The sequence below is a fragment of the Zootoca vivipara genome, chromosome 10, assembly GCF_963506605.1.
Source record: "Zootoca vivipara chromosome 10, rZooViv1.1, whole genome shotgun sequence".
NCBI lineage: Eukaryota > Metazoa > Chordata > Lepidosauria > Squamata > Lacertidae > Zootoca > Zootoca vivipara.
Window position 1 is genome coordinate 53,975,202 of NC_083285.1, and position 12,542 is coordinate 53,987,743.

Consider the following 12,542-nt stretch of genomic DNA (forward strand, 5'->3'; position numbering starts at 1 on the left):
CAATGGTCCCTTCAAAAGTCACATTTGGATAACACCTTTATTAGGATCAACCAGGATGCCACAGAATAGCAGGCAAGCTTTTCAGTTCTCCTGAACTCTTTCTTAGGCCTAGATGCTTCACAAAGCAGGGTTGTGTAACAGTCGACATGATTAAGTGTTCTGGAAAACTCAAAAAGCATTACTCACTATTTTGTGGCATTTTGATTAGTCCTAATAAAGATATTGCCCATCTCTGCTCATCTAATGTGATACGGTACTACCGTATGTAAATGAGTGTGGAAATTAATGCAGAGTTGTGGATGTTCTTTCACTGTTCTTTCGTCCCGCAAATTAAACTTGGCTCTGATTTGCACCAGTGTCCTTTCCACCTACTGATGACAGTTCACAATGCTTTGAGAAACTGAATCCTGCCTTTCCCTCCACGAGCAACATGCTAGTAACTGAACTTCACATTTCATTTTGTAGGTTTCTTACTTATTCCTACCTCCTGGCCTTCAATGCCTGGCTTCTACTGGCTCCCGTTACTCTGTGCTATGACTGGCAGGTTGGGAGTATCCCTTTGGTTGAATCGATTTGGGACATGAGGAATTTTGCCACACTTCTGATGGCAGTAGTGATGCTGCTGCTGGGTCTGCACTGCATAGTAGCATTCAAGGTAAACAAGTGTTTCTCTACTTATTTGTTTGTGTACTGATTATGTAGAAACAGTTCTGTCCTGAAAGAACAGAGGAGGCAGTGTTCCTGAATATGCTAAAGATAAGTATTCTGTTTCTCTTTCTACGTACCCATCTGGGCCTGGTCAGATGTTATTTACCAAGGATTAATCTCAGTCTTGGTTGTTCCACCACCCTTGATTGTACTTCAGCACCCCCTAAGTTGTGGGACTCCTTCCCCACAGTGGTGCGTCTGGCAAATGCTGAAGATGTTTCTTTTTACTGTGGCTTTTGACATGAGAGATGTATATTCTTAGGAGCCACCTTATTTCTGTTATTTTATGTTGTTTTGAACTGTTTTTAATATTGTTCTTTAATTGCTGTAATCTGCCCTGGAACCTTAGGTTGAAGGGAACATGAAATAATAAGTGTTACGGGCTACTTTACAGGCTGTACCATATTGGTTTGAATGTAACTCTCTGATGCTGTAGTTGGAATTCCTGTTCTACCTGTGCGTGAATCAAGGTTTAGTGGGATGGGGAGGAGGAATCAAGCACTCTTGTCTCCCTTTGTGCCCCCCCCCAACCTCAGGGAAGGTCTTTAGACTATTGTGAACCATTCAGTTGGTGTTGTTTAGTCGTGTCCGACTCTTCATGACCCTATGGACCAGAGCACGCCAGGCACTCCTGTCTTCCACTGCCTCCCGCAATTGGTAGCAGTTTTAAAAGAGAAATTGCTGGTGAGTAGAGGATCCGTGCGCTGCTCTGGTTCGCCAGAAGCGGCTTAGTCATGCTGGCCACATGATCCGGAAGCTGTCTGCAGACAAATGCCGGCTCCCTCGGCCTATAGAGCAAGATGAACGCGCAACCCCAAAATCGTCCGTGACTGGACCTAACGGTCAGGGGTACCTTTACCTTTACCTAGACTGAGGATCAAGAGTTTTGGGTGTTTTTCCTTGAACATACTGAGTGTGGGCTGTCTATCCCATTTATTTTAATGGAAGAAGTGGATCAGCACACACAAAGCAACGAAGTTTGGGCTTCATACAGATGAGGCAGGCTTTGTGAGCAGGAGAGCTAGTGTGCATATTGTAAGAAAACGTTTGTTTGAGGCGAGCGAATGTGATCCCAAGTTCTACGCATACAACCCGGGCTCATTCGCAGTTACCTTTTGCCTCATGTTTTCTAGGAACAAGACTGTGATTTAAAGTGCTGCGTCTGAGCACTTTATTGAGAGTCCGGCCCTTTCCCCATGACAACCCGCTCTGATTCATGCACACCCCTTCTGCTCCTTACCCCACCACAATTTACCTATGTAATGTATGAAGTGGCAAAATATCAGGTGACTCTTGTACCTGGGATTTCTTTGTAGCAGAATGGAAAGAGGAGAGATATAGAGGGCTTTGGGAATGGGGAGCTGGGCAGGGAGAAGAGGTGAGGGTGAGTATTGTGACATGCATGAACTTAAGGGTTGCTTCTCTTTGTATATTGGGAAACCTTGGATTCATTGTGTCTCCATCTGCTCCTGATTACTTCCACCTCTTTTCCTTACTCCTCTTGCCTCTTCTATCATAATCAGATTTCCTATGGCTTTCGCCATGGGTCACTTTGAACTTGTCCATCACGACTCAAATCAGTACATGAAGCAAAAAGTCACCAAGTGTTCTGCTTTTCATATATATAAATTTTTTTGGGGGGGGGGATATTGGTACAGAGCTGACGATTTAGGGTGGTTATCCACTTTTCCACAAACAAGCTGAGAGCTGTGTGTTGATAATGAACCTGGGGAGAAAGATGAGCTGTGTGAGAATTTAATCATGAATGCTTTGTAACACTCTAGAGATGCAGAATAGGTGAAGTAATACCAGCCAGCAGTCAGAAATATTGCACGCTGCTGCTCTGAGAACAAAGGACCTACTTGTTCTCTGGACTGCTTTTGCCCTTAAAACAAAATACCCAGACAGCACTTGTCAACCTGGAAAAGGTAAGAAAATGGATTTTATTTCTTTCTGTAGGCTAAATGATGATTACGACACTTTTGAACCACTGATAGATCAAAAATAAAGCAAAAGCCCCAAATGAAACATTGCTTCATCTCTCTTAACCAATGTGTCTCATTCTGTCAACCTTGCAGAGATATAACCTCCCTTCCTCTGCCCCACAAAATCAAAGCAGCAGGTCCGATGAAGCTTATATCCAGTTTTCCAGCCAGTGTACAGAGGCCCAAAGAATGAGAGACTGGGTTAAGAGAGATGGTATAATGTTACGTTTGGAGCATATGTTTTGTTTCTGAACAACTAGTTTTCCAAAAGTAGTACAGCCATCATTAGGTGTAATAGCCATTCAGAGCAAGAAATAGAATACATTTTCTTACACTCCCAGGTTTGCAATTGCTTTCTAGGCCAGGGATGTGTGCGTGTGCGTGTGCGTGCATGTATGGAGAGAGGCGCTGTTTGTGTCATACGGTTGGACCATATCCCAACAGTAGTTGGAGTATGCCAACTACTCAGGATAGCCTTACATTTTATCTCAGTTTAGTGGGTACAGTAGCCTTGGTTCAGCTCTAGTCATGAACCACCAGCTGCACAGAAAAGGCAGGGCTCAAGTTGGAAATGCATACCCCTACGTTCACATAAAGATGCACCCAGCCATCCAGTGCTGTACAAAATTATTTAGAACAGTTCTACACCCTCCCACCCCATTAAATCTTTCATTATCTACCCACAGACTTTGCAAATTTTTCACCCTTGCTAGACCAGGACAAAGTTGCACCTGAAGTATATCCCTGTGTGTGTGTGTGTGTCCTATAAAGTGTTTATTGGGCCAGGCATGCATAGAGTGTACAGTGGAACCTCGGTTTATGAACACCTCGGTTTACGAATTTTCGGTTTACAAACACCGCAGACCCATCTGGAACGGATTAATTCACTTTCCATTACTTTCAATGGGAAAGTTCGCTTCAGTTTATGAACGCTTCAGTTTAAGTACTCTGCGGACCATCTGGAACAGATTAATCCACTTTCCATTACTTTCAATGGGAAAGCTCGCTTCAGTTTATGAACGCTTCAGTTTATGAACAGACTTCTGGAACCAATTGTGTTCATAAACCAAGGTACCACTGTATATGCTGTGTACCTCCAGTAAAATTCATGCAACAGGGTTATATGCATAGCTGTCAAGTTTTCCCTTTTCTCGTGAGGAAGCCTATTCAGCATAAGGGAATTTCCCTTTAAAAAAGGGAGAACTTGACAGCTATGTTATATGCATCTGGTTGCTGGGGCAGCTGGTCTTGTGTAGACTGCTCCTGTCTGGGTGCCCAACAGCAACCAGATGCTATCCCCTTCCTCAGGTTTGCATAAACTGCAGAGCACCAGGGGAAGATGGTGCCTCGTGTCATACTGAATCGGAAGACAGGTTACATTGAATATGATTACACAATATGTCTGATTATTTTGTTATCATTGAATTTTTAAGTGAGACTAATTTGTTGTCGACTCTTGTGATTTGGGTAATTGCATTGTTGGAATGTGTGTGCCGTGCTGATAAAGGGCATTTAAACTACCAAGGCAGGCAGCTCAGTTTTGTTTGATGAATACTTCTATATTTCTAATGTAGAATGAATATAGGTTTATCGCCTTGTGGCTCTTTCAGGCCTTGCTTTTGCTTACGGTACTCTTGGAATAGGGCCATGTGCCGTTTCACTGGAGAGAAGGTTGCCTAGAATGCAAGAGCAGCTCTCCAGTATTATCAGCTTATTTGTTTCAGGAAATTAGCAGTGCTCCTGCTCTTTAGCTTTCCCTTGGTATCCTTCTGATGTATCCTTTCTCGTAAGAAGGAAGGAATTACAATTTTCATTTCCCAATATCCAGCAAAGTCTAATTAAACCAGTTCCCATAAGTTCTTTTTGTTTCCTGCTTGTGGGTCATGGTCCTTGCCAGAGGATATATCATTTCTTTCCAGTTCATAAGAAGCAAAAAGATATTTCAAGAATAGTCATTCTTCGCCCTTTCAAAAATATTCATATTTAATTAGGTAAAAAGTTTGGAATAATCTGTGATAAAATATATGTCTTTCTTTCTTTGTTTGTTTATGTAGGGCAGATTCTTTGTGCTTGAGCCAACTTTCTCAGGATGGAAACTAGGGAACAGGGAAATAGAGGAGCTGCAACCATTTTGAGTGCGTCCAGTTGATGCGCAACTGCTGATGGGCGGGTCCTTTTGGACCCGGAAGAAGGCAGAATGGGGCAGCAACAGGCTTATGCGCACTCTGCCGATGTGCGCGGGGGCCAGGAATGGAACCCCTGTGCAAAATGGTCACCGCCTGCATTGGTGACAAGCGACAAAGTTCTAGGCATTGCTGGGAAATTAAAAAGTGACAAATATCCAGGTACAAACTGAGCGTGAGATGTTAAATTGTTGATGTTCTAACAAAAATGTGTAACTTGTCCCTAAAACCAGCCCCCATACCCAAGGACTGGAAAAAGACCAGTGCAACACCAAATTCTTAAAAAGAGATCCAGGAAATTACAAGCTGGCTAGCATAACATTTGTTTTGGGAAAGCTGGTGGAAAGCATTAAAGATAGAATCATAGAACTGTAGAGTTGGAAAGGGACCACAAGGATCATCTAGAATGGCCAAGCCTTCAGGTCTTGCTCAAAGAAAACCAGCATGGCTTCTGTAAGGATAACTCATGCAGGGCCGTCTCTAGGCCCGGGTCTCAGCTGTTCAGCGGCTTCAAGCCTCTCTCCGGAGGTGTGCGAGCCTGGGGCCGCCTCCGCTGCTCGCAGGGGCATCGCAACAGGGGGCGGGCAGCGCCCCCTGGCCCAGGGCCGGCCCTACGGCAGGCTGGGCGGTGCAGCTGCGCTGTGCGTGGCGCCCGCCCGCCGCGCTGGGAAACGGGGCGGGGCGGGGTGCCGGATGGATCCGTCGCACCAGGGTACCAGGTGTGCTTAAGATGGCCCTGAACTCTTGTTTCAATAAACTTAGAGCTCTTGGAGAGTGTCTACAAGCACCTACATAGTAGTGATCCAGTCAACATTATGTAGGTACCTAGGCTTTCAAAAAGCTTTTTATAAAGTCCCCCACCAAAGGCTCCTGAGTAGGCTGAGCATTCATGGGAGGAGATGGTACTCATTTCAACCTGTTAGCCTGCAATACATCGTTTCCTCCAGTTCCCATGAATTCTTCCAACACCAGAGACAGAACAGAAGAGCTATTCTCATGTCCCTCACTTCACCCCATTCCACACCTGTGCAGTTCTCTCCCTTGAGTGTAGAGGTGTGGTATCTGGCTGTTCCACTGCATTGCATTTTACAACTGTTTTCTGGCCTGGTCTTGGAGACATGTAGAAGAAACATGTTTCTTTTGTCTAGCATTTGGAAATAGTGCTTTTTCAGTTGTTTTTGTAGTCTAACTGGTTTATACTAAGTGTCTAATCAAATTGGTTTGCATTAAGTTGTAATCAAATTGCTTTCTATTAAGTTGTTCTACATCTGTATGTGAACTGAACATCTGCGTCGGAAGGTGACCTAGCAGCAAATGAATTAGCGCCTGTTACAAAAGCAGCTAAGGATGCTGTTCACCATTTCAAGTCTGTGTGAATAAAGGTCTTGCATACCTTGCTACAGTTGGCTTTTCATCTACAAATGGCTGTCTACGGTTTCTTGACGGCAAGGGCACTTCCTAGGGGCCAAAACGGACAAGGTTTTGGAAGCACATATCTTTCTCTTCCTTCCGAAACAATTTTTATCCCCCCCCCCATGCACCAAAGACCTAAGAGGTGAGCAGGGCTGTTTATTGACTTCTTGCATTTTACTCTCTGGGAAATGCCTTCATTTTCATAAAAGACCCATTTTGAATCAATCCTTCCTTGATTTTCCTCAGGGCTTGCTGAATTTCCTGACACCCCTGCTAAGGTCACTATTGATGTTCCTGGTGCTTTGGCAATGAGGTTTTCTATGACTATTGCATTAGCATTTGCTTCAGGAAGAGAAAGCAATAAGTCAAGAGACCCTGGGGCTGGCTAAAAGAATATCTCCCTCCCTCCTTCCCTGCATAAACTGCTCGCCTGCCCTGTTAACTGACTTACAGGAGCACAGGAAACACTAAGGAGATTAACTGAGCTTTTAAAATTGTGAATTTTAACTCCTTAAGGAGTAGCAAACGCTGAAGCAGCTACAGGCTCATCTCCTCGTATGAGTCTAGATCAACAGTCCTACAGGATTGGATTAAAATACCTTTTCTTTTTGGAAGGGAGAGCATGAAAGGATGTGTTTAAAGTTAAACCATTCCTCAGGGCTCCATATACAGTGGTACCTCTACTTATGAATTTAATGCGTTCTGAACACACATTTGTAAGTCGAAAAAATTTGTAAGTCAAATCCCATAGGAATGCATTGGGAGGAAAAATTCGTAAGTCGAAGCAACCCTATCTAAACCGCATCCAAGATGGCGGACGGAGCTCCATTTGTAAGTAGAAAAATTTGTAAGTAGAGGTACCACTGTATAAGCAGTCCTATATGGCCCTGCTTCTCATTTGCCCAAAATTGCAAAGATGGACACAAATGCAAACACATTCCACAACTGTTGTCTGTCATGTTTGGTCCTTAATAACTTCTGTAGAATCTATATATCTATTTACAAAATCGAAGCTAGCACTGGGTATTCTTCTTTTATAAGTATAAAGGTAAAGGTAAAGGGACCCCTGACCATTAGGTCCAGTCGTGACCGACTCTGGGGTTGCGCGCTCATCTCACATTATTGGCCGAGGGAGCCGGCGTATAACTTCCAGGTCATGTGGCCAGCATGACAAAGCCGCTTCTGGCAAACCAGAGCAGCACATGGAAACGCCGTTTACTTTCGCGCTGTAGCAGTTCCTATTTATCTACTTGCATTTTGACGTGCTTTCGAACTGCTAGGTTGGCAGGAGCTGGGACCAAGCAACGGGAGCTCACCCCGTCACAGGGATTCGAACCGCCGACCTTCTGATCGGCAAGCCCTAGGCTCAGTGGTTTAACTACAGCACCACCTGGGTCCCATAAGTATAAGCTGGCACTATGTTAATGTGGTTTTGCCAACTTGTTCCCCGAATAAGATAAAGCAAAAGACACATATAGCTTGAACATTGCCTGCTGACATTAACAATAACTTAAATGTATAAATTAATATACACTGTCCATATGCCCAATCAGATATATAAGCTATTATAAGCCATGTGTTAAAATGTAGAAAAGCAATGAGATCTTCAGACCACTGAGTAGTGCATAACTTTATAGCTATTTAATTAGATTGCTGCTTGGGCTGCATTGGGACAGCACGTTATTTCATTTTCCCGACATTTTCTTACCTGTTAATTTCCATGTGACCTTTCACACAGCATAAAAGCCACTTCTGGAAATCTAATGGAAGTTCAGGGCTCATTTCTGTGTTGTTTCCAGAAGAAAGAAACAAATTCTTTTGCAACTTGGTTAACTTGGAAGAATTATGGGTATATTGTGTTCTAATTTCATGTAATGAAATTTGGGGTGGTTTCCTGGCATGCAGTTCTTTCCCACTGTTTAAATTTTTGTGCAACACGGCAACATATTGATAAAAAAGCCACGGTTCCAAAATGCAACAGGTACTGCAGCAAAAAAGGAACGTTAGGAATCAGGACAAAAGCGCTAGCATTGTAACCAGTAAAACGAACACAATAAGTCCCACGTTTCGATAGGCAGAATACCATCTGCATGTGATTTCTTATATTTCCACAAATAAAAGAGCTAGGAAAGTATCTGTGTTAACAATTTGTATGGTAAAAGCATTTTAACCCCGGTTCTCCTTCCTAGTTTGACTTTCCCTTTTTATTTGCTATTTGTAATCTGTTAAAAAAAAGAAAAAGAGAGAGGTGGTGAGCATGTTCTTGCATCATTTTTTTCTGCACACGGGAGCAATCTAGTGTCTTCGAAAGAAAAAGGCTATAAAGGCCAATTCCTTTTTTTAAAAAAAAGACTCAGTTTGTCTTTAGAGTTTTATTTCTGAATATATCTTATTATGTCATTGTCTGCATTTGTTCAGCAAAAATCTACAAGAGCTTGTAGGATTAAGTGGATAGAATCAAACCAATTCTTCACAGACTTGCTAGGAACAAAAGGGAGGAGGGGAAAAGCCTGTACCCAAAAATGAAGATTAGGCTCTGATTAACACACACTCAGCCCCATCTGTGTCTTAAAAAGGATGAAAAGGTTGATGAAAGGCCATTGTTGAAAAATTTCCTGTTAAAATTTCACTTCTGACTTGTAGTTTGAATACTGAATGTATAAGGAACTGTCTTTGTACCGGGTAAGACTGAAGGCTTCTCTATCCTATTATTGTCAGCCATGCCTGACAACAGATCTCAAGAATTGCAGCCATTCATATTGCCACTCAGAACCTTTGTAACTGGAGTTGCCAGGACTGCAGCTGGGATCTTGTGCATGGAAAGACCGTGCTCTGCCACTGATATAATTCAAAAAGGTATGGAGAGCATAGACAAGATCGTGCCCCCCCCCAATGATAATACTAGAATTTAGAATTTGTCAATGAAGTTGAGTGGCAAAAGGTGAAAATAGTCTGGTGGCTGGTGTCATTTTTAGATGGCCATAACATGGAGTGTGCCTTTTCTGTTCTGGAATCTTTGAAAGCAGTTGCTGGGTCTGGGAACTAGAGATGCAAACTGCTTCGACCATTTCAGACTCCCATTTTGTAGCTGCAAAACCACAGCCTGGGTTGGGACCCATGAGCGTCATCCAAATTAATCCCCCAATCCTATAACAATAGTATAGTATAGTAAGTATACTACTACTACTACTACTACTACTACTATAGTGCAGTCATACCTCATGTTGCATCCGCTTCAGGTTGCGTCTTTTCAGCTTGCAAACACAGCAAACTCAGAAGTGTTTACTTCCGGGTTTTGCCGCACGCGCGGAAGCGTTTTGCACAGTTCACGCATGTGTAGAAGTGCTCTATCACGCTTTGCGTGTGCGCAGAACCGCCACTCTGGTTGCAGACTTTTCGGGGTGCGAATGGCACCCCGGAACGGATCATGTCCACAACCAGAGGTACCACTGTATAGTATATTCAGTTCTGCAAATTAAAAATACAGTATTTTAAATTGATTTTAGATTTCCCCAAAGGACCAGAAGGGTCTAAAATGCATTAGATTAATATATAATCTCTTTTGTCTACTTCCATTGCTTCCCCCCCCACCCCCATTTCCAATTATTGTACATGCCTAAGCGATCACAAAGTCTGCTGAAAGTCAACCATCACACACATAAGTGGTTGTGTAAAAGTTGCCCCAAAATGCTTTTCGGAAACAGGGCAAAGGTGAGAGTTTGGGGTTCTGTTAAGAGCATGTTTACACCACATACTTAAATTGCCTGCTCTGCGAACCAACCATAATCCAAGAAGCAGTGCCTAAAACGACCAGATTTCGGCAGGGTAGAGGAACTTACCTGTCCCAGTGTTGCTTTGCCTTTTCATGCAGTCTTAGCATACCAGAGATCCCTGAACCAGACGGTTTGCTGCACTAGTGTGCCAATATTGCATGCATAGCACGTAAGGGGTTACTTTAAATGAGGTGCAATGGGTAAGTTCTTGTCTACATCCCATCATGTTGAAATTGGGCCTTGCAGGGAGTTCTTAGTTCCTATCCTGAACTACAATTCCCATGATTCTTTAAGAAATGGCATGGTCATTTAGCCGGCTGAAAGTGAACGGGGCCTCAATGTAATTGTGTAGGTTATTTGGATATTGAGGCACTGGTGCTGCCACTATTGTGTATGTGCATGCGCACATGTGTATTTAATATGAGTGTGTGTGTGCTTGTGCCTGTGAGGCAATATTTCTTAGAATTTGAGTGCTGTAAAATGCTCCAGTGCACTATAGACTGAAAAGTGGCCATAAAAATAACACCCGTGCATTTTTCATGTTTCTAGCCTCTTAGCAGTTCCTTGTTACATCTACTTAGTTTTATTAGGCATCAAATATGGATGTTTGCTGCTGTGGGTGGAATGGAGTTCTCAGAGGAAAAGCCTAAATGTTGCAAGAAATGGCTGTTGGGTAGGAACTGCTGAACAAATGACCTATTTCGGCAGGCTTTGAAATTCCTAAGGAAGCTTGCTGCTGGTACATCTCAACGCTTTTGGCTTAGTGAGAAGGTGGTCACTAGCTGTGATCATTAAACAATTAGCTGAGATCATTAAGCAGCTGACTGTGCTTAAGAGAATTGGTAAATGTTCTAGCCCAGTTCTGGACAGGGCAATTAGATTTCTTCTTTCAGTACCTCAGATTTCCCCTCCCGTTGTAGAATATTATGGTAATGTTATTTCCTAGCCTTTAGTCTCCCCTTGAGAAACTTAGGGTTGGAGCAACATGTTGGCCTAGTTTGGACAATATTCTTATCGCTGCTTGTGAATGGGCCCAGTAGCACACTTAGATCTGGTAGGTCCATGTTCCAATCCCAGCTCAGCCACAGAAACACTGATAAACCTTATGCAAACTGTAATCCCTCTGCTTCATTTTTCCATCTGTAAAATTGGAATAACAATAACCCACTGGTTTAAGGTGAATAAGATAAGATGAGACTGGGAGGTCAAACCCAGTCTTATAATGGACCCCTTTGATTCTCAACACCAGCGGGTGCCACAGGTGGCAGAGGTGGACTCGTGGGTGGGGGGTATTTGAACGGACAGAAAATATACTGTATGTCTTGTTTGTTTTGTCTGTATAAAAATCCAATAAAAATTATTTAAAAAAAAAGATAAGTAAAAACAAGTTGGCATAGTTTAGTGACACATTATACATTAGGGAAATTCTTGGGCATCACCAGCTTTGCCTTCTCTCACTTATCCCCAATAACGTGTAGTAGGAAAAATACTCATTATATTATATGATCATTTCCATGTCCCTTTGCCATTTTCAGAATGTGTGTGGAAGGCTAATATAAAGAGGTCATTTAATGTTTAGCTTGGACCTCAAAGTTTTAGCTGTGAACCAGTTCTTGGATGCTATACAGGGCAATACAATCTCTTAAGTTTTGCTGTTGTTGTTAAAGCACATAGTTTAAGTGCCATAATAAGATGAAATGATGAAAAGTATGAATATTGTTACGTTAGAATTGGAACTATGATCTTCTCTGAACTTGGCATTCGTTTTCACTCATTTGTCTCTAATTATTGTTTCGTTGCAGAAACTGGAACACAGAGAAGTTCTAGTTGGCCTGTTGTTCCTGGTTTTCCCCTTCATACCGGCTAGCAACCTCTTCTTCAGGGTGGGATTTGTTGTGGCCGAGCGCGTCCTGTATATGCCTAGGTAATTTTCACGCATTTAATTCTTTTGAAATGACACTCTCAATTATGATATTTAAAAACCAAGGTCGAGCTTTACTGAAAGAGTTGCTATGCTGGCAGTGATTTTCAAACAGCTTGATTGTGACTGTTAGTGACTTCATGGAAGGATTGTATATTGGTATGTGGTCCTTGTTGCTTGTACAGTAACAAAAGCCCTTTCTCAAGGTGCCACAATTACACCAATCACAGCGATGTATAGGCCCAGTGTGGATACTGCTGTGACCATGAGCCATAGCTGCCAAGTTACCCCCTTTTTTTAAGGGAAATTCCCTTATGCTGAATAGGCTTCCTCGTGAGAAAAGGGAAAACTTGGCAGCTATGCCATGAGCTGACCCAAAGTCTGGTCAAAATGGTATCTTCCTAGATACTGCTATAGAGATGAAATGTTGTCTTCTTTATTTGTAAACATTAGATAGAACTGGGAAAGAAAGAAAAATCTTGGACTTCTATCTAGATCCATTACTTCAGCCTGTATTGGGTCTATTATTCTTAGAAAAACTGACTGTAGTTTAGAGTGA

The 12,542-nt window shown here is 42.6% G+C and overlaps 1 protein-coding gene across 2 annotated transcripts in view; it reads left to right on the forward strand.

The window, feature by feature from the left end:
- TMTC1 (transmembrane O-mannosyltransferase targeting cadherins 1) overlaps positions 1-12,542 on the forward strand; it is a 159,376-nt gene that overhangs the window by 66,094 nt on the left and 80,740 nt on the right. For both annotated transcript variants that reach the window (XM_060279968.1, XM_035126789.2), the window contains exons 8-9: positions 466-655; positions 11,865-11,986. In XM_060279968.1, coding sequence (XP_060135951.1) covers positions 466-655; positions 11,865-11,986 — 312 coding nt within the window. The remainder of the gene's footprint in view (positions 1-465; positions 656-11,864; positions 11,987-12,542) is intronic.